The sequence below is a fragment of the Macaca fascicularis genome, chromosome 8 (assembly GCF_037993035.2).
Source record: "Macaca fascicularis isolate 582-1 chromosome 8, T2T-MFA8v1.1".
Taxonomy (NCBI): domain Eukaryota; kingdom Metazoa; phylum Chordata; class Mammalia; order Primates; family Cercopithecidae; genus Macaca; species Macaca fascicularis.
The window spans coordinates 68,815,230-68,837,653 of NC_088382.1; the positions used below are offsets into that span (position 1 = coordinate 68,815,230).

General features: G+C 37.3%; 1 protein-coding gene across 3 annotated transcripts in view; it reads right to left on the reverse strand.

The window, feature by feature from the left end:
- Positions 1-22,424, reverse strand: part of TOX (thymocyte selection associated high mobility group box) — a 313,539-nt gene that overhangs the window by 23,725 nt on the left and 267,390 nt on the right. For all 3 annotated transcript variants that reach the window (XM_045399104.3, XM_005563383.5, XM_065519253.2), the window contains one exon: positions 8,599-8,829. In XM_045399104.3, the coding sequence (XP_045255039.2) occupies positions 8,599-8,829 (231 nt within the window). The remainder of the gene's footprint in view (positions 1-8,598; positions 8,830-22,424) is intronic.

Genomic DNA, 22,424 nt, shown 5'->3' on the forward strand with positions numbered 1-22,424 from the left:
TTGGCTATGTGGGTTCGTCGCATAAGTGCCTAAATACCACTTTAGGAAAGAGTAAACTCATCATGTCACATTACATGGATTGATGGATCCACTCTTTCCTGAATAGCTGCAGATATTCAGAGGGAGAATTCAAAGGGGGGTCATTTCAGAAGGTATATTCCTGTAATTGTGTTGAAAGGGGAGTAGCCTGGACCAGAATTAAAATCTGAGGTGGTCTCCTCAACAGTAATTAGCACCTCCATCTTTGAGAACTACCTGATGGGTCCTACTTTGTACACTCTGTATATCTTTCCAATGTTACCTTCTAAAATTGGACAAGGATGTTGCTTGAATTCTATATCTAATGGAAACGTCTGAAGAAAGGCCTCAAATATGAATGAATGATGATACATAAAAATTCCACATGCAGGTGAAGTAGGGGAAATCCTTTAAAAAAAGATGTTTAAAAATTACCAGTAAAAAATCTCTCAAAAGCATTTCAAAGCCTCTAATTATGGATGAAGAAAGTCCTCTGCTTGCAGAAAGCAAAGATGTCCCAGGACGGCATTTGGCAACGAACAACCACTGCCACGAGCAAGTGCACAGACCTTCTAACTGACAAGGATGGGTCTGATTTATGTCAAAGTTAAGTTTAGGAAAGAAATAGTCTCTCACTCTTAGGGAAAGACAAATATTTTAAAGGTATGTGATTCATACAGTAAATATTAGTATTTAGTTGAGTTACAAAATGTCTTCCAAATGGTCCACAGCTGTTTGAAATAAAGTACAAAGTTGGCCAGATGAGGATTTAAAAATCATAATACATCATTTATCATTTTCCCCCACTCATCTAAACACTTTTGAATTCATCCTGTCCTAACTGAGTTATATGCTGTTGTTTGTTATTCCAAGAAAACTACCATATCCCATCTAAGGATTGCATCTCAGTGGCTAAACTGAAACATATATAATGGCTAAACTAAAACATACGTAGATAGTCATCAAATAGCAGTTCTAGAGAACCCAAATCTTGTCGCATGATCTAGTGATTCACCGAGGCATTTTTGAAATACTCTGAATACCAGCTTGTACATATGTTTTTATAAGCTAATAATCCCTAATTGAAATCAGCAGTTCAATATCAACGATATGACAAACTCAAGCAGAAAAAAATTTCTCATACAATCTGTCATTTTCCTTTTACTTTCTGCTTCTTCCCTAAACAAACAATCCATCCAATTCATACAGAAAAGCAAAATCTTATAAATACCATTTAATTCCTTCTTCCTTCCTTCTTTTCTGCTCTGGCCCTTAGTTAATCTCTAGCCATAGTTTATTTCAACAGTGTTTACAATAATAATAAGAAAAAATGTAAAATTCTTTCCATTCTGGATTCTATCCAAAAACTAAAGGCGTTTTTCATTCTGGGTAAGTTCAAATGTAGTTTTTCCCACTACTATTTCATATTTACAGAAAATCTTTAGAAATGTATAAGGAGTAAGAATTTAACCACAATTCCTTGCAATATATTTTAGAAATTTAAAATTCTCAGCTTCTTTCAAGGCTGTTGCTATTTAGGTCAGTTAGAGCAAGTGCATCTGTATTTTACATAGAACTTAGTCCATTTAACTTAATGGTTAAATGTCCATCCTGTATAACTCGCTCAGCATTTTCTTAGGTTCCAAGGTCTTTGGAAAGTGGTATTCAGAGGATTGAAAACATTATACAATGTGACAAACCTCTTGCTATGGATTCCTTTTGAGGACTGTCTGACCCATGTAAATGGTCTCAGCAAAATTGGTTTGACCCGTTTCTGGAATGGTAAGAATCTGAACCGAGGTCCTTGCCTGAAAAAATGGCTACAAAATACATATCTGTTGATTTATTAAATGAAGGTGACTAAGGAAAGTATGATGTTGCTCAATTATGGTTACCAATCTATTGAGTGCCCAATATGTGCCTACTGTGGTGTGAGGCACCGATGTTATACAATTAAAATAAAAAAGTCATTAAAAATTATGCCTCCATTGTGTGCATTTTGTGGATCATGCACTCTCTCTAGATATTACCTCTAATTCTTTCAATAAAAATGTTGCATTGGCATAATGCATATGGGATAATTCCCATTTTGCGATAAGAAAACAGACCAGAATGGGTAATTATTTTACCTAATATATTAGAACAGGTATATGGTAAAACCATGGTGCAAATAAAATCAGTCTGCTGTCAAATGTTCCATCTTTGTTTGCTCAATGGTTTCTCCTAGCCATGAGAACTCCTTTTGATTCTTCTCTCAAGACACACAACTGAAAGGCCTGGTCTCTTTTTTCACTGCTGAAGCCTCAGCATGCTTGGAACATAGTAGGTGCTCATGAAATATTTATTGAGCATATAATCCGTGGTCTCAGGTTTCTCCTTCTATGAATCAGCATTAGCATGTGTGCTAAGGATGAAACTGAACTGCGTGTTCTAAATTACAATGTACATCAATGGAAACAGTAGACTGATACACAGATATACAATCCACCCAAACATTTTTCCAATTATAGATAAAGCACAACAGACTTCAATGAGTATTATGTTTGAATTATTTTCCTGTCAACATCATGGAAAATTTCAAATGAAATGTCGGCTCCCATGGTGTCTGAGCATATGAATATCTGTATATGTGTAAAACAAATGCTTACGCCCAGGAAGACATGCAAGAATCATATTTATGTACCAATAATTGTATGTATGGATATATATATATATATATGTAATAAATATATATATAAATACCTGAATTGTACAAGTATGCTCACCATTTCTTGTAATAATTTTCATTGCTCAGTTTCAAATTCGTGTGCATATGGACTTTGCTTACATTCTCCAGTTTTTAAGTGAGCAACTGTTTTACATATCCTTCACTCCTAGTTTTTAAAAAATTGGGAAAATGCTTAATGTTTATAAGAAAACGGCCAAGATAAACACATGTGTGAATGCTATAGTGTGACAGGATTTTAGTTAACCTTAAGTATTGTCGACATAAAAAATCCAAACGTTATCAGAAGATAAGGGGGAAAAAGAAACCCCGGCAGCATTATGTAGTGGGTGTCTGAGCACCAATGAGGAGGAAATGATTTGATTCTGTGGGCTCAGAGGATTTGTCAGCTGCCTCATAAGTATAATTCTGGCTCTTCATATCCCTGCTGCTTCTAATTTAGCAGGACAGGCTCATAATTGAAGCAAATTAACTATTTACACTTGCCACTTCTACCAGGGAAGAGGACACAGCAGCAGGAAAGAATGAGTAGGAAATTACATTCTTCCCACTTGTGTCAGATCTGCCCTTATATAAACACATTAACAGTAATTTCATGAGGCGTCAAACATAGGAATAAATACTGAGGAATAAAATAATGAGGTGTTGCTATTCAGCTGAACTGCTATGGCTAATATCCTTGGATATGAATTATGCATCCTGAAAGAAGGCATATGTTAACAGTATTCAAACAGTTTCCCTGCAAGTGAGATCTGCTCATTAGGTTCTGGATCTCTAGGTAAATCCACTCCCCTCTTCCACGACAGGGCTAGCATTTACAAAAATACACGCTCTGGGCACCGTGGGCTGTGGTTTCTCCTGAATACGCTAAACTCTGAATAGGCTTTCCACTCCATTTTTAGCAAAACAGCATGTTTATTTAGCTCTTTGGCTGCAGCTTTAAAGCCATTTAATGTAATGTAAACAAGAACATTTTGTTTGTAATTTGCTAAATGTCTTACAGCCCGACTGTGTCTCCAATTAGGAACTTAAGGTTCATTTAGTCATTTACATCTGGTTCTGATTTAAGGTGACTTTCCTTTTTCACTTAGGAGCCGGCTTGCTGTGGCTAAAAAGGACCCAAGAACACTTTATAGCTCTTTGGACCAACCCTTTCTGCTTCAAAGTGGGACGAGCTCTTTTATTTTGTAGGGTTTTATTTGTTCTGTATTGTCACTGTGAACCCAGATCCTCCACTACAATGACCAGAATCAGAGAGTTCAGAAATAATGGAGGTAGACAGGAAATTTAGCTGGGACCTCATAAAAAAGATGCTGAGGGTTGCTGAAACTCCAAGGATCCTAATACAAAGGGTGTGATATTGTTAACTTATTATTTTTCTTTCTCTGTAGGTTCCAGTCAGTGAAAGATAAGTAGCAGAGACCAACATCACAGCAATACTTATGTTTTATTTCCTTCTCCATCTGGTGCCTTTTAAACAACTTAGTATGCTTCTGAAATGGGCTCTCCATTGTCTTACGAGTCATTAGCATTTAAAACCCCCGGCTGGAATCCCAAACACAATTCTGCTCCCATTCCAGATTCAGTACCATCTTCCAAAGTATTAAAATGGGGAGATCTCTGATATGTGGAGTTTGTTCAGTGGCTTTGGTAGGAATGATTCATAAGGGAGGTTTTGTGTTCCTTGAGGATTTTTATCGCTTCTTTCAGCTTCCTTTTGATTTCTCTTCTTTGAAAGATTCTTCACAGAAACCAAAGTACATATTGTTTCTCACTCACCATGGATTCTGAAAATAAAGATCTGCCCTTCTGCAGTGGCTTCTTACTCCCGCCTATACTCCACAATGAGGAAGCATGTGATATAAACACACAGCAGCTCTATTAGTCATGTTCCCTCTGGCTGTCAAGAAAACATTCAATTGTAATCTCACTAATAGCCGTTTTTCCTTAAATATTGTAATTTTCTGAGGCCCCCAGTAAGTCATCAATAATTTTGTCCATTTTTCCCAGTTTGTGTTTATATTTGTAGCTGTTCATAATTGTGGGCTATGATGACAACAGGATTTTGGGACAATTGTGGCACATGAAATCTTAGCCTTCCACCGGAACCAGCTGCCTACACAATGCCAACAGCATCACATGGTTGGTTCTGTAACACGCATATTTGTCCAAAATTTTGAATTTTAATAGTATGCCTCGAATCTGCTCCAGGAATGTTCTTTTAAAAATACATAGCAGTATGTGTGCTCCCCAACTTGAATATTAAATGAGAATAAAACACAATTAAGTTTGAAACGGAGATATTATTGTATGTTGGCACAATGAGTTAACATAAAGGGAGAGAACAGGTGGTAATCTACTATTATAACACTTTGGGATATTTTGCTGAAATTTTCTGGATGCCCAAATGTGCATTTCAGGCAGGCACGTTTGCTCTGCTGATGACTCGAGCAAACTGCTAGAGAAGGGCTGCCGCGAAGCAGCAGAGCGGTGGTCCAGCCGGTGCAGTGTGCTCCCTTTTGTAAGCAGTGTCTGATTTCATTAATTTGACCCTCTCCCTGCTTGGTTCTGGCACAGGCCTGCATCCAACGTGTATCCTACACCATATCTTTTGGCATAATCTGCAGCCTCACTCTCTTGATTAAGCAAGATCATCTTTTACTTGCAAATGATAGGCCACGTTGGACTTCTGTGAAGTCAAAGGAGCATACAGCATGGGGACAAATCATTTTAGAGTGACCAAAACTGTTTTGGTCATCCCAATGCCTTGTTTCGGTAACTCTTAAACAAGTGTTCCAATTTTAAAATATTTACTTTTGTAAGATAAAAAATTTATTTCTCTCAATCTTGGCATAATTGTTTAGCAAGTGGATTTTGATTGAGAAATTGCTTTATGATACCAAATGATTTATATGTCAACTATTATATAACTTTATCCTTTATAAAATGAATTTGCTCTCCCAAACCCTATTTTCATTGAGAGACAACCCAAAGGTAGACTCATTACAAGTTACTTACTAAACTAGGCAACATATGAAACCTGCAAGAGAGTAACATACAAAAGAGAAAGAGAAAAATATTTGCCATCATACGTAAGCAATTAAAAAGCTTTGTACATAATCATAATTATATCCACATTAGGGAGACCAGCCTCGATTCTGAATGCCAGAATGGGAAAATGGGAGTGACTTCTCTTTTTAACATGACAGTAGTGAATCTTATACTTTTTGGGTCTGTAAATAACTTTGATGATCAGACAAAATGAATGCAAAATATTCTACCTTAATATTCTCCTCTTGCTATATTAAAAATAAAGAGTATAATAGAATTAGTGGGAAGAAACCTGCTGCCTGATATTTACTGCCTTGAGGAACTACCTGATTTTCATCATAAGAACATTACTCTTTTCCATCAGAAACATGAGAACGGGGATTTATTTTTTAATATTGACAATGTAAAGAACCAGTCATGGGCTAGGGAAGGCCTTTGCAGACCTCCCTCTTTAAAAACCACTGCTCTTGAATATGGAAAATAATTATGAAATGTAACTGGGGTCAGATGATAGATAAGAGAAGTAAGGTGAGTGGCAGAGCAGGCAATTGATGTTTCCAGAAATGAAGTGTTTGGCAAAGTGGACACTAAAGAGGCACAAATGAGCCTTGAAACGATACTCCCAGTTCAGTCACTGAGTCTTAGGTAGGGAAGAGGGGCTGAGCCTTCACAGGGGAATCATGTGTCTTCAGATAAACAAGAATTGCTGTACCCAATCCCTAGGGAAGGGAATTGCTTTTGGGATGCTTTCTCCAGGAAATTTTGTCTCACAAAGCAACAAAGTTTATGGTACTGAAGCCAGGTGCATATTCAAGAACGCACAGAGGGCTTACTGGAGCAGAGAGCAAGCTACGTCTTCATACGTGGCATCATGGGTGGAGCAGGGAGGCCTTAAGGTGACATTAAGGGAACAGGGAGGGGGTTGGGATTGCTGGTTGGAATACACTTAGTTTCTCATTCAGTGAGGCTCTGCTGAATGGAGAAGTGAAGTCACTGTACAATTCGCCCTGATTGTCCAACATCAGTTGGGAACCACACCTCAGGTTTGGCAGTGTGAGAGCAAACTGACCCAAGTTAGAATAGAAACTAGCTTTAAAATTCTGCAATAATATGTTAGGTTTCAATTAGAATCCCATAATACAATGTCAACTACCCTCTTATGGTGAGTGGGCATTTTAATCGAGTGTGCAGAGAACGTTTCGGTGGTGCGTTTCCTGTTCTTAAAGAAAACTCTTGCAACACAGAGCTCCATATGGCAGGTCTGTGTGTTTTCCTAGGACAGTACCCCTTCAGGCTGGCAATCTTGAAAAGGATGTAGGGAAATACTAGAGATTTCAGATAGCAGAAGACAGTTTTGACTTACAGAAAAGAGAGAATGGAGGGACCTGAAAGAGCAAGTTCTATGTTTCCTTAGCAACTGGTTTTGTCATTATCCCCATCATTGATTTCATAGGGTTTGTTAGGAAAAGCATTGTAAGTTGAGTGACAAGTTTTATTCATGGTAATTCTATGTACCAGGTATGTAATTGTAGATAAATCATTCAACACAATGGCGTTCTGTTTGTCTTATTGTCAGTTCTATCCTCAGTGCCTAGAACACTGCCTGGCACATACGTGCTCAACAAATATTTGTTGAATAAACAAATGAATGAATTTAATTAATATGGCCCTATTTTGTAATCTGCAAAATTTGGGTAATAATTTCCCTGTATATCTATGAGTATTGAGTAGAACAAATCAAATAAATCATGCAAAACTGCTTTGAAAACTATAAGACATTATACCTTACAGATATTAATATATAATATCAACATAATATATAGATCCTTATAGATGCATAAATAGGTGTGGGCTTTTCTGTATTTTATAAAATTCCTGGATATGATAAGGTAAGATTGATGTCTCTAAGAATAAAATATGAGACTAGTTCATCATTAATGCAATTCAGAATTCTGCAGTGGCTGAAACTGCATCTACATAGTTATTTCAATCACTTATTTTAATGAGAATGCTTTTAAATTTTTCTTTGTGATGCTGAGATTTTTTTAGACGGTGACCATGGCCATCTAGTTCCTAGTTTAGAAATGTGGGATCAACATTGCTTCTTTGTTTAGGTGTGCTCCATCCTCTCACTGAACCCTCACTCTCTCTGTGACTCCAGTCCTCTTTAAGACCTCTGAGCCATTTGTGCCGTGTCCGTGGTGTCTCACGTGACCTTCCCTAAGCATGGTCCTCAGTCACACCACAGCAATACATGAGAGAAGGAAAAAACCAGGCATCTGGTCCCATTTAACACGGCCTAAAAATATGGTGTAAAAACATATGGGGGATTGAATAACAGCCCCCGGCAGTCTTTAGGGAATGGCTAGGGGCGGAAACCCTTGAATTTGAGGTTCATTTAGCAAAGAGCAAAGAGGGTTTTGATGACAAAATGGTAAATAGTAAGTGCTGGAGAGAGGTGTGGACAATTTTCAAAATACTTTTAGGACTTTTTTTTTCAGTCTTTATGTTCACATTGGCAACATTAAGGAATAATGCAATCCTGGCTGAGATATGTAAAAGTGCTTCTAAAAGTCTCTACACTATATAAACTTTGAAACAAAGGAATCAACATGCTATTTATGGAGGAGTAATAAAGGAGTACAACATTATGTGAACATCTCAGAAAGTCTGGTTTGGATGGGGACACATTCTCAGCATCTGTTCTGGAATCTAAAGAATTTACTAGAAGCCCTGGCAAGCCATTTCTTCAGACTGCACCATCTCAGCTTATGTGGATTCCCACCCCGCTGAGAATCCCTTACCTGTTTCTGCTCTTCTCCTAAGCCATCCCACATTGAAGCCACAATTTTAGAGACTTCACCAAAGGTAGCATTTGGATTTTGGCCCTTGATGGCGGCCTGAGTATCACGAAAGAATAACGCATAGGCAGACACAGGCTTCTGGGGCTCATTGGGATCCTTCTTCTTCTTCTTTTTGGGAGTTTTTGGTTTTTTCCCCATATCGGAGGCAGGCCGCTTCTCTCCACCATTGATCTGAAAGAGAAGTAAAAATAGAATTATAGGGGAACTGAGACAATTTGGGGACAAGATATATTGTTGTTTTCCTTTGAGACTTAGACACATACACTCACCCATTCACATCACTCAAACACAGGCTTTTCTAAGGGACATATTGCTTTGTTATTGTTTTTATTTTTTCCCAGATGAAACTGCATATTTCAAGTAGTCTTCATATTCATCCTACTCCCAACTTTACTTACCTAGCTTTTTTTTTTTTTTTTTTTTTTTTTTTTGAGACGGAGTCTCACTCTGCTGCCCAGGCTGGAGTGCAGTGGCGCGATCTCGGCTCACTGCAAGCTCCGCCTCCCGGGTTCACGCCATTCTCCTGCCTCAGCCTCCCGAGTAGCTGGGACTACAGGCGCTCGCCACTACGCCCGGCTAATTTTTTTGTATTTTTAGTAGAGACGGGGTTTCACTGTGTTAGCCAGGGTGGTCTTGATCTCCTGACCTCGTGATCCACCCGCCTCGGCCTCCCAAAGTGCTGGGATTACAGGCGTGAGCCACTGCGCCCGGCCCCACTTACCTAGCTTTTAAAAAAAGTTGGCTCTTTTTATATTATTCACTATTAAATATAATCCCTTAACATTCCTAACTTTTTCTCTTACACTGTAACTGTGTCAACAGCAGATTTCTCTTGTAGTAACACCATTGGATGAACAATCTAACTTGTTTTCTTCTAAGGAAGTTATCTCCCTCCCTCCCTTCCTCCCTCCCTCCTTTCCTTCCTTCCTGATGGAGTCTTGCTCTGTCGCCAGGCTGGAGTGCAGTGGCATGATCTCAGCTCACTGCAACCTCCACCTCCTGAGTTCAATCGATTCTCCTGCATCAGCCTCCCCAATAGCTGGGACTACAGACGCGTGCCACCACACCTGGCTAATTTTTTGTATTTTAGTGGAGATGGGTTTTTACCATGTTGGCCAGGATGGTCCTGATCTCCTGACCTGATGATCCATTTGCCTTGGCCTCCCAAAGTGCTGGGATTACAGGCATGAGCCACCGTGCCTGGCCATCCTTGTCTTTCTAATTACGGCTTTCAAACCTTGGGGGCAGCATGTCCAATAAATAAATTCAAATGGCTTTTGACTTTGCCCCTAGGTCTATGGAATGCTGCCAGGAAAACCCAGCGATGCTCATGGTTTAAAGAATGGTATGGTCTAGACCCTAGATCAGTGCTGTCCAATGGAACTTTCTCCAATGACGGAAAAGTTCTACGATTTGCACTATTCTATATGGCAGCCACTAACCATATGAAGCTAGTGAGCACTTGAAATGTGACTAGAGTTAATCAGGAGCTAAATTTTTAACTTTTCAAATTTAAATAGCTACATATGACAAATGGCTACCATATTGGAGAGTGCACCTCCAGAAATTAGATTCTAGAGCGTTCTAGAACAGGTTTTTACTCAGTTTAAAAGTAGATTATATTTTCTCCCATGTTCCTAAAGTATGAATATTTTGATAATTGTAATTGTTATTCTGATACAACTGGGATTACACATTGAACATATTTAAGATGGCTGCATTTGAATATTATCTTTGTTACTAACTAGATGTGAGAGTAATTCATCCACCTCTAAAATAAAGCATTGTGGATAGGATTTATTTCCAGCTCTAAAATTAATATGAGTCTACATGAATACAAATAGGGCTGCATCTGAAGGATTCAATTTCCACATGCCTTGCCCACTAACGAAGTGTCAAGGCAGCTTCTGTACCCTCACCTTCTATTGTGGTGGTTGTAGTTGGCTTCTCTCTGCAGATATAATGTAATATATATCTTATTTAGATAAATTGCTAGGTGGGGTATTTGTGTAAAATAACTGCCACCATTGGAGATGAAACATGATGTACAGAGAGGTCTGTGGATATGATTTCAGAGGACCTTGCTTCATGCCCTCTTTTTACTATTTTTAGCTGTTACCTTGGTTAAATTAATTTCTCCAGGCCTCTGTTTCCTCTAGTGAAAACTAGGTATGGCACCATCTTATAATGACTAAGATGGTATATATTTACATATGTGTAGCACTTTAAAAGGTATTCAAATATCAATTATGACATGGTAGAAACTTTCAAAATAATTCATTGAATGAGTGGATGGAAAATACTTTAATATTAATATGTGATACCTTATAATCAGTATGAAAGATATACCAAAAAGAGATAAGAAAAAGCTAAGTGATTTCTTTGTCTTTGTCTTTATTGAGCAATCTACTAAAAATATTATCATTCTGAAATTGTCTACTGAAGCAGATCAAAGAACCCCAGAGGGACAGGATGCTGTGAACCAAGTTGACAAGCTAATGTAGATTAACGCTAGATGATAACTTCCCTGAGATGGATCACAGAGGTGATCCTGTGAAGTCATTGGCCACCATGTAAATCTGTCAGAGACTCAGCATGTCTGGTGCTCGATACTGGACAAACTGGCATAACAATGCTGTATTAAAACACATAGGCATATATATGACCTAGAATGGTGCTTCTCAAACATGACTGCACATTAGAGTCACCTGGTCAGCTTTTAATACCCTGATGCCCAGGTCTTACTCTACACAGTTTAAAGCAGATGCCTAGGGGTGGGAGCCTGGCCTCAGTCACACGCTCTGAACTCTACTCTTCCAACTGGCATTTCGATATCCTGAGAGACAAAACAAACAAGCAAAATTTTTCTGTGCCCAAAGCCTACCCATGGCCATATTTTTCTCCTTTTCACAACTAAACTCCTCCAAATGGTTGGCTGTGCTGGCCTGATGCAACCTCTGCAACCTACTTCAGCGTGCTTTCCTGTCACTTAGCTCTCAATTAGATCTCCACTGGCCACACTGCTGAATCCAGTGGATGCTTGTGTCTCCCCCTTACCTGATTCTCACTGTGAGGTCCCTCTCTCCCACTGGTTCCCTAACATCACCCTCTCTGAGTTCTACTCCTACCTCACTGGCCCTGATGTTTCCAGGATCATTTCAGGGTCATCCTTTTCCACCTGGCTATTAATTGGTAGCATTCCTGATTTGTTTTGCAGTAAACTCCCTTCTCTTGTGAGCGCACTTAGGTAATCTCACACGTAAGCAGGGTTTCCATTACTATCTGTGGGTGGATGGTTGTCAAGTTCATGTTTCCCCTGAGTTTTGCACACACAGAAACAACTGTTATTGACATCTCTATTTCCAAGTCTCAAAGATATTTCAAACTTAAGTCAAGCTTATTTAGTTCTGTATATTTCCATTCATAGCATGTATCAAACTTGTAATGATACAATAATGTATGTGGTTGTTAGATCTACTCCTGTCTGCGTGTAGGCACTATGAAGGCACTGGTTTTGCTCACTAGCACATATCATGGTGCTACCTGATATGTGATACATAGTAAATGCTTAACATTTGTTATAGTAGTAATAAAAATAATAATGCAAAATGATAATATTTTGTAAACACGGCCATTCTTACATTCACAATCATAAAATATTTATTTAAAAGGAGAAAAAAGGAGCCAACAAGATCCACAATGAAGAATATTAAAGATAGAGTGGTCTAGGATACAGGCTTTCAGTTATAAGATGAATAAGTTCTGGGGATCTAATATACAGCACAATGGCTATAGTGAATACTGTGTTGTATACTTGAAATTTGTTAAGAGAGCAGGTTTAAAGCATTCTCATTTTTAAAAAAGTGAGGTGACAGATAGGTTAATTAGCTTATTGTAGGTAATCATTTCACAACGTACACATATATCAAAACATCATGCTGTACACTTGAAATACATACAACTTTATTTGTCAATTATACCTCAATAAAGCTACAAAAAGAGTAATCCTCATATTTCATCAAAGATTGAGAGAAATCGGGAACAAAGTACAGAAATAAGTGAATGCTTATTCATATGGAATATTACCTAGACTCATTTTAAATTTTAATTAAAAAATTAATGATCTGACACATTGAAATCTCCATGATTACAGATTATATCAATCTTTCTGGAAAATAATCAAATGTCAATCATAGAGATAAATTTCCTATCATGCAATTTAAACGCTCTTATTAAAAGATTTCCCCACATTATTTAAATAGTTTTTGTGATGGTTAATTTTAGGTGTCAAGTTGATTGGATTAAGGAATTCCTAGAGAACTGATAAAGTATTACTTCTGGGTGTGTCTGTGAGGGTGGTTTCCAGAGGTGACTGGGGTGAGTCAGCAGACTGGGTGGGGAAGATAGACCCTCAATGTGGCCAGGCACCCTTTAATAGGCTGTGGTCCTAGATAGAACAAAAAAGACAGAAAAAAGACAACTTTCTCTCTCTCGCTCTCTGTCATACATGTGCTCTTTGTCTTTCTGCTTTCTACCATGGGATGACACAGCAAGAAGGCTCTTGCCAAGGGCCTCTTGAGCCTCTAGAATTGTAAGAAATATATCTCTGTCCTTTGTAAATTACCGACTTTCAGGTATTCTGTTACAGTGGCACAAAATGGTGTAAGAGAATTTCCTTCCTTCATTGTGCAGAATTTTGTTTGAACCACTGATCATCATGCTTACCTCCTTTTAAAGTTGGTATTTGGACAGTATGGTACAGGCTTTAGATCTAGTGGATGTGTGATTCCTTGCTGTAACAGATAGGAGGACAGTCATCCTCTTGCATTTGACAACAGGCCCTACTTTTAGAGATGTCCTGAAGAAGCAGGAGAACTTGTTACTGCCAGTAAGAGGCGCTCAATCGTACGAAAACCACCAGTTATCATTTTGAGGCAATGGATAGCAACCCTATAGAAAACGCTAAATAATTCCACGCAGCCAATCCATTTTGTTAGTTGCCTGGAGGCTTTACCTATTTTCCTGGTTTGTCCTGGAGGGCTAGCTGAATGCAATGTTGCTTAAAGTTTTGTTTAATAGAAGCAAGTATTTCATGACTTCTGCCTCCACACTTTCAAGGCTCAGGAGACATCATTTATGCATTAGGGAGTGTAACTCTGGGGCTTCCATTGTATATCTGATTGAGTACCTGAGAGGCACTAGACTGTAAAGCTATGGTGTTGCCCCCCATTAAAGCAGACTACCAGTCAGTCTTATCAGATCACACCATCTTTGTCTTTGCCATGCCTAAAAACAAGAACATATTGATCTGCTTTCAGTTAACATCACACTATGCCTTCCCTTTAAATACTCATGCTAACCTTGGTTGGAATTTTCTGCCATGCAAGAAAACTGGCATCTGAGAAGAACAATCTAAAGGATATACATAAAATATTCATTACTCAAGATTCACTGCCTCTCCTTCAATAACTAAACTAGATCACCACAGTTAGATTCTTGGATCATAATATTCTGACCATTTATAAAATTGCCCTCATAGAACTGAACCATATCTAAGACAATGCCCTGACTTCCACTGAAGATTTACATAAGGGGAAAAACTATGCATGAAAGATCTCTATTTTTTATGAGATAAAATGTACTTTGGAGGGAATTGTTTATTATATTGCTCAATGTTCTTGTATCAAGGACTAGTAAGTATTCATAATATCTTTGCTCTTTAGAATAGTTTTGTTGTAGTTTGATCTCTCATGTACCCAAGTAGTTGGGTTTTGCTCTATGGAATATAAAGCTGTTTGTCTTAGGAACACTGGGCATTGCCCCCTGATCTGTGGGGATCTTATTTTTTATTTTTTGTTTTTCTTGTGCGGAAAGGATGCAGAAATGAGCTGCCATTTTAGATTCTGTGTGATGAACTGGGAATTTGTAAGGTCTACTTTTGGAAGTAGCTTCATCACATGTGTGAAAAACACATGATCACTGTTGTGTCCAAAGCCTCCTTGAAGACAGAAATGCTGCTGTAATTTGGATCCATTTTCATGTCAGTAACGGATGCACTTTGAAAGATACTTGGCTCTTATGACCACAAACTATTTGGAATAAACACAATGATGATAAATATGACTGTGGTAGAAAAATTAGCTAAATGGATTTATAATCTGTCCCTGGACCTTAATTTTGAGTATTGTCTGGATCCTGACTTTTTGCATAGATGGATGGAAACTTATAATTTTAAATCCTAACTTTCCGAAAGGCCTTGACTTTTAAAGTCTAGAGTACACTGTCTCGTAAAATTTTCTAGGATGATAGATATGCTCTCTGCCCTGTCTAAAAGGGTAGCTGCTAACCACATACGGCTCTAGGCCACTTGTAATGTGGCTAGTACAACTGAGAAATTGAATTTCTAAATTTAATTTTAATTGGTTAAATTTAAATGGAAGCAGTCACACATGACTAGCAGTTACTGGATTAGACAGTACAGTATTTTGTACAGGACACTGCTTGAGAGTACATACCGTATTTGTAAAGTTACCAGGGTTCTAAGACTGGAGAGTTAAATTTTATTCCATCATAATCTCTAGAATATGGAAGAAACCATATAATGCAAAAATGTGAGTTTCTCACGATGACAAGCACATTGAAAGTAAGGAGCAAGTCCCATTAATCTTCACATCCTTCATAGCATCGGTACAGTGTTTTACATGCAATGGATCATTCTACATTTCTGCTCTGGTATTCTATAGCACCGGGCAAAGGCTTAGACTTATGAGGCAAAGAAAATTTGAAATACACATAAAAATTGTATGAAAATCATAGCAACTAAAACATGGATGAGCTCAGGCCCTAAATGTCACCCTGATTACCCACAGACTGATTTCACCATCAGTTAAAGCACTGATGAATACATAAGTGCACAAATACCTAAATAATTATTATTCATAAATAAATATTACACATAAGTTTTACACAGATACATGGGCTTCATGTAACTTACTCGTAAGACATAGATTTATTTCTCAAATCCCTAGAGGTGCCCGAAGGTTTCTGGTAATTCACCCCTGTCATGTCTTATTGGTTAATTATAGAGATGTATTTAACTTATTTATCACAAGAAAACAATAATCTTTCACTTTAAAAAAGCATGTGCTAACGGTGTTGCTTAGATAATAGTATTTCTTAAGAAGCCAGAGCACAGGAGATAAGACTACCAAGGAAAGATAATCACTGATATTGAAATGTCCCTGGAGAAGTTAGAAACGTCTATAAGCATATTTAAAATAAACTGCTGCGGTCCCAAAGCCTTTAATGGAGCTGGGAGAGCTGTTTAATGCACACTATCTTGCAGTAATCGCTGTAGTTTAAAATAGATTTTAATCAAGCACCATCTGCATAATAGGCTGAACAAACAACATAGAACTCCACTTATAACTCTTATCATATAAAGTAAATATTATAAACTCCTCTCCATAGAAACAGGGCATATAACAGCACTTTTTGTGATGTTTCAGTGAGTGAAAATTTTGCTACTTAAATTCATTCTCTCTTTTCTAAACTATGCCATCTAAAATCCCCTTATGAGAATAAATTCAAATAAGCATGGAAAGTAAGTCATCTAGTTACTGTGAAATCAGCAAGGCTGTAATACTTCTTTCATTTTACAATTGGGTTTATTATTATCTTTAATAACGATATGCTCTATGACTCAAAACATCAATTATAGAAAAATGCATATGAAGTGCTATACTTTTGAAATGATTCACAAGTGTGGGGCATTGTATCAGTGTCATAGTTTGTAAAGCAATTTCATTTTTAAGGATCTTTGATTCTGCCAAACATAGCTGAGTATGAGTTTTGAATGAGTTCAGCAAAGGCACTCAGTGGCCTTATGTGAAATAGGAAGTTTGGGCTAATGTCCAGAAAAATCACTTTAAAGTGAGAAAAAAGGTTGGTTGTTATTTTATATACCTACTGGTTAAGTTTATCAATTTTATGAGATCCACTTGGTCTTTTCTAAATTTGCTGATGTAGGGAAATATGTTTACTTCTTATTCTTTTGGATTGAGGGCTTTTACAGGCTTACAGAGAAGGCAAGCTGTTGAGGTGGGGTCCCGCTGAATAAAATGCCAGGCGGCTATGTTAAGTCTCATTTTGTTTTTATTCCATAAATGAATAAAGTATGCTCAGTCATCTAGGGTATGTCTATATCCTGGCATAATTATTACTTGAATAAATTTCAGGAAAGATGATTTGGAATCAGGTACTAACTGTCTGACTAAATTTTATCATTTTCTCCTGAACTAGTTTATTAGGCTCAGCCTTAACAAATAGGATACTTTTATTTTAAATAAATAAGAGGCATACATTAGTTTAATTGCTGTGGTCTAATAAATTCTTTAAAAGTATCATACACATTATACTATATAAAGTGAACAGTTACAATATAAGCACAGTTCAATGATGAAAATACCAGACTTCCAAGTCCCAGTTTTAGGTATTCTGTCCCACTGCTAGTTAGATAAAGTGACGTGACATTTGGTTCTAACACTGTTTGATTTCACTTAATATTTGTAGAAACCTGTCTGTTCCTCATTTCTACTTTATTCCAGGAGTCTTCTTGTCTTCAGAGCAGTGGTAAATAAAAACTCCTACTCTCAAGGCTTATTTAATTGCTGCTCTAGTGATTTATCCTATTTGCTTTGAGAAAAAAACCTCCTGCTTCTGTCTAGTGTGGCAGAGCACATGCATTGATGAACTAGCAAATTAGTCACAAACTCTTAAAGGCAAAAACTAAGCGAACTCAGAGAAGACGCAGCGTATTAAAGGCAATTCTCATATTGAAGATACTGTTGAACCTCGTGTGAATTTGAGTTAAGAGTGCAATAGACAGAAGACAAACACCATGCCTGGCCAAAAGCAAGATGTTTAATGGGAGAGGTCCTGTTAAAATCAAGAGGTAAAAGAATTAGACCGTCAGTGCAAGGGTGAAGTAACATTCCCTTGTATGTGACCTACTGGAACATGCAAGAATGGCTGCTCTGGAACTTTGATACAAATGAAGAGTGGAACAAAATCTCTTGTGTTCATTCACAAACAAAAGCCAGCATTTGCAAGATTTGTAGCCTGAACATACACTTTGTGGGTGGTCTAAAAAATTCAGGCCAAGTGTGGTTCTTGATTGTAATGGTTCAAAATATGTGGCAGAAACAAATATAAATCATCCCCGGAGAAATCACTTTTAAACAAGCTCTAAAAGAATTCTTACAAAGTTCTAATACATATTAATTCTCATTTCAAAAGTACAAAAAGCAAAATGAAACAAGCTGTTAAAACCAACATATTCAGACTTCAGAATACTTCATGTATTGAAATTAGCAAAAGAAGCTATAAAACAAATATGTTTAACATGCTTAAAAGAATAAAAGAGATTAAATACATGGGTAAAGAGCAAGCAACTATAAAAAGAAGTCCAAACTCATTTGAGAAGGAACCAAATGAAACTAAAAATATAAAATATTTGAGATTAAAACTGCAATAGACCATTTCAGATTAGGTATAGCTGAAAAGAGAATTATGAACTGGAAAATATGTTAATCAGAATGTAATACAGAGGGGCAAGGAAATAGAAAATATGAAAAAGTTGTGGAAAGGAGAAAGTCTAATATTCATCCCCTCAGAATAACAGCATAAGAAGGGAGCAAGAATGGGATAGAGGCAGTATCTGAAAAAAATAAGGAACAAAAATTTCCCCCAAATTGCTGACAGACAGAAATGATTACAATCAGAATGCATGCAAAGAAACCCATACATATCACCGTGAAGCTGCAGGACACCAAAGACAAGGGAAGATCTCAAAAGCAGTCAGAGAGTAAAGTCAGGTTACTTTCAAAGGAAAGACAGTAAGACAGTAAATCCTCAAAAGCAATAGTGAAAACAAGGATTCAGTGGAATAATATAATATCTTCAAAATGCTGAAAGAAAATAACTGTCAATCTAGAATTCTATACCCAGCAAATGTGTTTTTTAAGGTAAGCATGTTACCTGCAGACCTTCATGAAAGAACATTTTAAAGGCATAAAGAAAAAGATGTCAGGTGAAAGAAATATATAGGTGAATAAATCCAAAGGAAAAATAACTTCATAAAATAATTAAAATAGCGTTTCATGAAGTTTATTCAGCTACAGAATTCAATTAAACTATAGTTAGAATGAACAACAATAACAGCCCCCAGTAAAAACTGAACAGAAGGTGTATGGAGTTAAAGTAATCTAAGAAAGAAGGTAAAGATACTGGTAAATTTTAGACTTTTATATAGTTGTATTCCAGGGACAGCTACTGAAAGAAGAGAAAGAATATAAAATCTCTAATCTCAAAATGGGAAATAATGTAATGAGAAAAATAAGAGCAATCTTAAAGAAGATGAGGAAAAAAAGAAACATAAAATATTTGCGGCATAAACAGAAAGCAACATACTTAGAAAAATAAGCCATTTTCATATTTATATTAATGTAAATGTAGTAAAGGTTTCATTTTAAAGTAAAAGCTCATTTAACTACATGACATTTATAAGAGACAGTCAGATAAAACATGGATATTTTCAACACAAAAGCAGAAAGTAAAAGGATAGAAAAATATATAATGTGATTCTTAACCCATAATTTCCTTAAAGAGAAAACTGTGCCAAAAATATACGTGTAATGCCAGATACTTTTTGTGTCTTAAAGTATCTCTTATATTACAAATACGGGATTACAGGCTTAGAATCGCAAGCTGCCTAAGTTTGTGTTTCTTTGATGCTTTACTGTGTCTCATTTATGACTTAAGGCTGTCAACACAGTTTCCTAGCAATCAAAATCACGGGTAGTGTTTATAAGGTGATAATTTATTTTACTGATGTATTTACAATATTCCTCTCTGTCAAAACAGACTTATTTCATTTAATTGTTCAATTAGATGAGCTGGAATCAACATGTAATTGCTTAAAGACAGCACAAAGTGTTAAGAGGAAAGCTTTAAAAGCTTTTTCTGGTGTGGAACTAAATATTCTTTTTTAGTTCACTTGTTAGAAATGATTTAAATGATCTTTTTGACTTAATGCTATTTCACATTTAACTGGAGCTATTGCACTACAACTTTCCACATAAATCCTACTCATATGTAAAGGGAAAAATCCAGTTTAATCCTTAACGGTAATGAAGAATGCTTTAACATTTTCATCAGAGGATTTTTCTAGCTTAAATAAATATGATAATATAACTCAAATAAATGAATAGGAGGATTTGAATTGGAGACAACGTGAAGAACAGTGTATAGAATTGGAATGAAGGGTGACTTTTCTTGAGATGGAAAATACACTTAAACTTCACATGACTTTGTGTCAATGTTTGTGCAGATAGAAAAGTCATTTTAATGGATGCAGTCTTAGAAATCAATCCCTAAACTTTCATGCATCGATAATTCAATAATCTATCATTATAGAATATGAATTTTACTATGCAATGCTGACACAGTCCACTAATGAAGAATTATAAATTATTTCAAGATGTGGATATTGAATGATTGGAGAGGACACCCACTGGCAAAGTTTCATATCAGTATGGAAACATGTAAATTCATGCTTTAGCAAAATTATAAAATATGGACCTAACAGGTTAATAGCAAATGGCAGAACCCATGAATGTTAATGAATTTCAGATTTCTACCTACTCTTCTACTCATACAAGTGGAAGACTGTGAAAAATGTTATTGTAATTAGGAATAATGCAGTATACAATTTACTGTCAGAGGATGTTACTAATTTTGCATTTAATTTCCTGAAATGTCAGGAATGAATACTGATAAAGACACAATCCAGATACACAAATTGATCTTTACTATGAGAGTACATTAATTTTTCCCCTTACAATAAAGTACATATCATCTGTGTTTAGCAAATTGATTTGAATTATTCATGCATAATCAACATCTAAATCACTGTCCACAAACAAATTATTGGTGTTCACATTTGGGTTCAGGTACTCATTGGCCATTAGGTGTAATCTAACAGCCAATGAGTACCTGGAGCCATTGGAATAACCTGTATTTTCTGAAGAAAATTATTGCCCTGGAAATGGTCAGCTAAAGGCAAGGCTTTCAGCAGCCCAGTCAATTATTTATGAATATCAATTAGATTCCTCCTGCCGTTTCACCTAACTCATGAGAGGCTGACTCACTGACAACAGGGAGAGATGGTAAGGATGGAGGGACTGGCTTGGGCAGTGTTAGGTTCTGCAGCTGTTCTAAAACGTACTTGGGATTTGTTTCATCAGGTGTGGTAAGACAGAAGACAAGGAAATGATGATTGTGAGGAAGAAGTTTCCACTCATAGATCCCTGAAAAGAGGAGGCACAGCACAGCATAGCACACAGGGCCACATAGGGAACTACCCAGGTTGGTCAGGAGACAGAAAGAGGGAGAAGACAGAGCATGCCCCGAGCCTTTACTGGGGATTTTGTGGGCAGGAATGGGCAAAGCAGGCTGGCATGCTGAGTAAGCCTAGGACTGGATAGTTTGAATAACGTTGGTGGGCTATGGGCTATAAGGAGTGATCCCTAATTGTCTGACACTTGGCCTAGGGGTGATGTAGGGCAGAGGGAACACTGGCTTGGTATGTGAGAGTTTTTAAAGGAGATGTTTGGGATGCAGCTGTGAATTGTTGGCATGTATACAGAAAGGGGGCTAGCAGGAGTGTCGTTTGCAATCTCTAAAAATTAGCTAGCTCTGAATTTCCAGGATTAAGGCTCCAAATGCCAGAACATCAAGAATACAAAAAATAGGAAAATATAGTCAATGCAGCTATCTTATCTTTGTCATCAGGCTAAATAAATTGATGAATCACTATTTATCTAGACTGAAAAAAATTAGCAGAGTTACTAGAAAGTTAACCATGTATATCAGGATTGCACAGTGCTGCTTTTGGTAGCATGTTTATAGTTTAACTTTCCAAAAACAAAATTCTCACAATGGTAAAAAGAAAAAAAAGTGGCTGACATAAAACCCATCTTCTTATTCAGATAACTTAAAAGAATGACTCTGCTGGCGACAGACACACAAATAACCATATTGGCAAGGAGTTAACAAAAGATATTCAATGAATCAACGAGGAATGGAGTCATCTAGTATCCCTGGCACTTACTTTCCACATCCTCAATTTGAAATGGTTGGGTCGGCCGGGCGCGGTGGCTCAAGCCTGTAATCCCAGCACTTTGGGAGGCCGAGACGGGTGGATCACGAGGTCAGGAGATCGAGACCATCCTGGCTAACACGGTGAAACCCCGTCTCTACTAAGAAATACAAAAAACTAGCCGGGCGAGGTGGCGGGCGCCTGTGGTCCCAGCTACTCGGGAGGCTGAGGCCGGAGAATGGCGTGAACCCGGGAGGCGGAGCTTGCAGTGAGCTGAGATCCGGCCACTGCACTCCAGCCTGGGCTACAGAGCGAGACTCCGTCTCAAAAAAAAAAAAAAAAAAGAAAGAAATGGTTGGGTCAGGTGGCCACAAAGGTTTCATCTAACATCATCACCAAACATCTCCTCTCTCTCTCTCTCTCTCTCTCTCACACACACACACACACACACGCACACACACACCCTTCATTGTACCCCAGTATACTGCCTTCTTAAAATGGTACATTGACTATACAGGCCCGAACTTTTGTAGGCGCAAGCAACTTTTATGCTTAACACATCTATATTTAAAGGATTTCTCAGGGACTTTAAAGTGTAATTGGACAA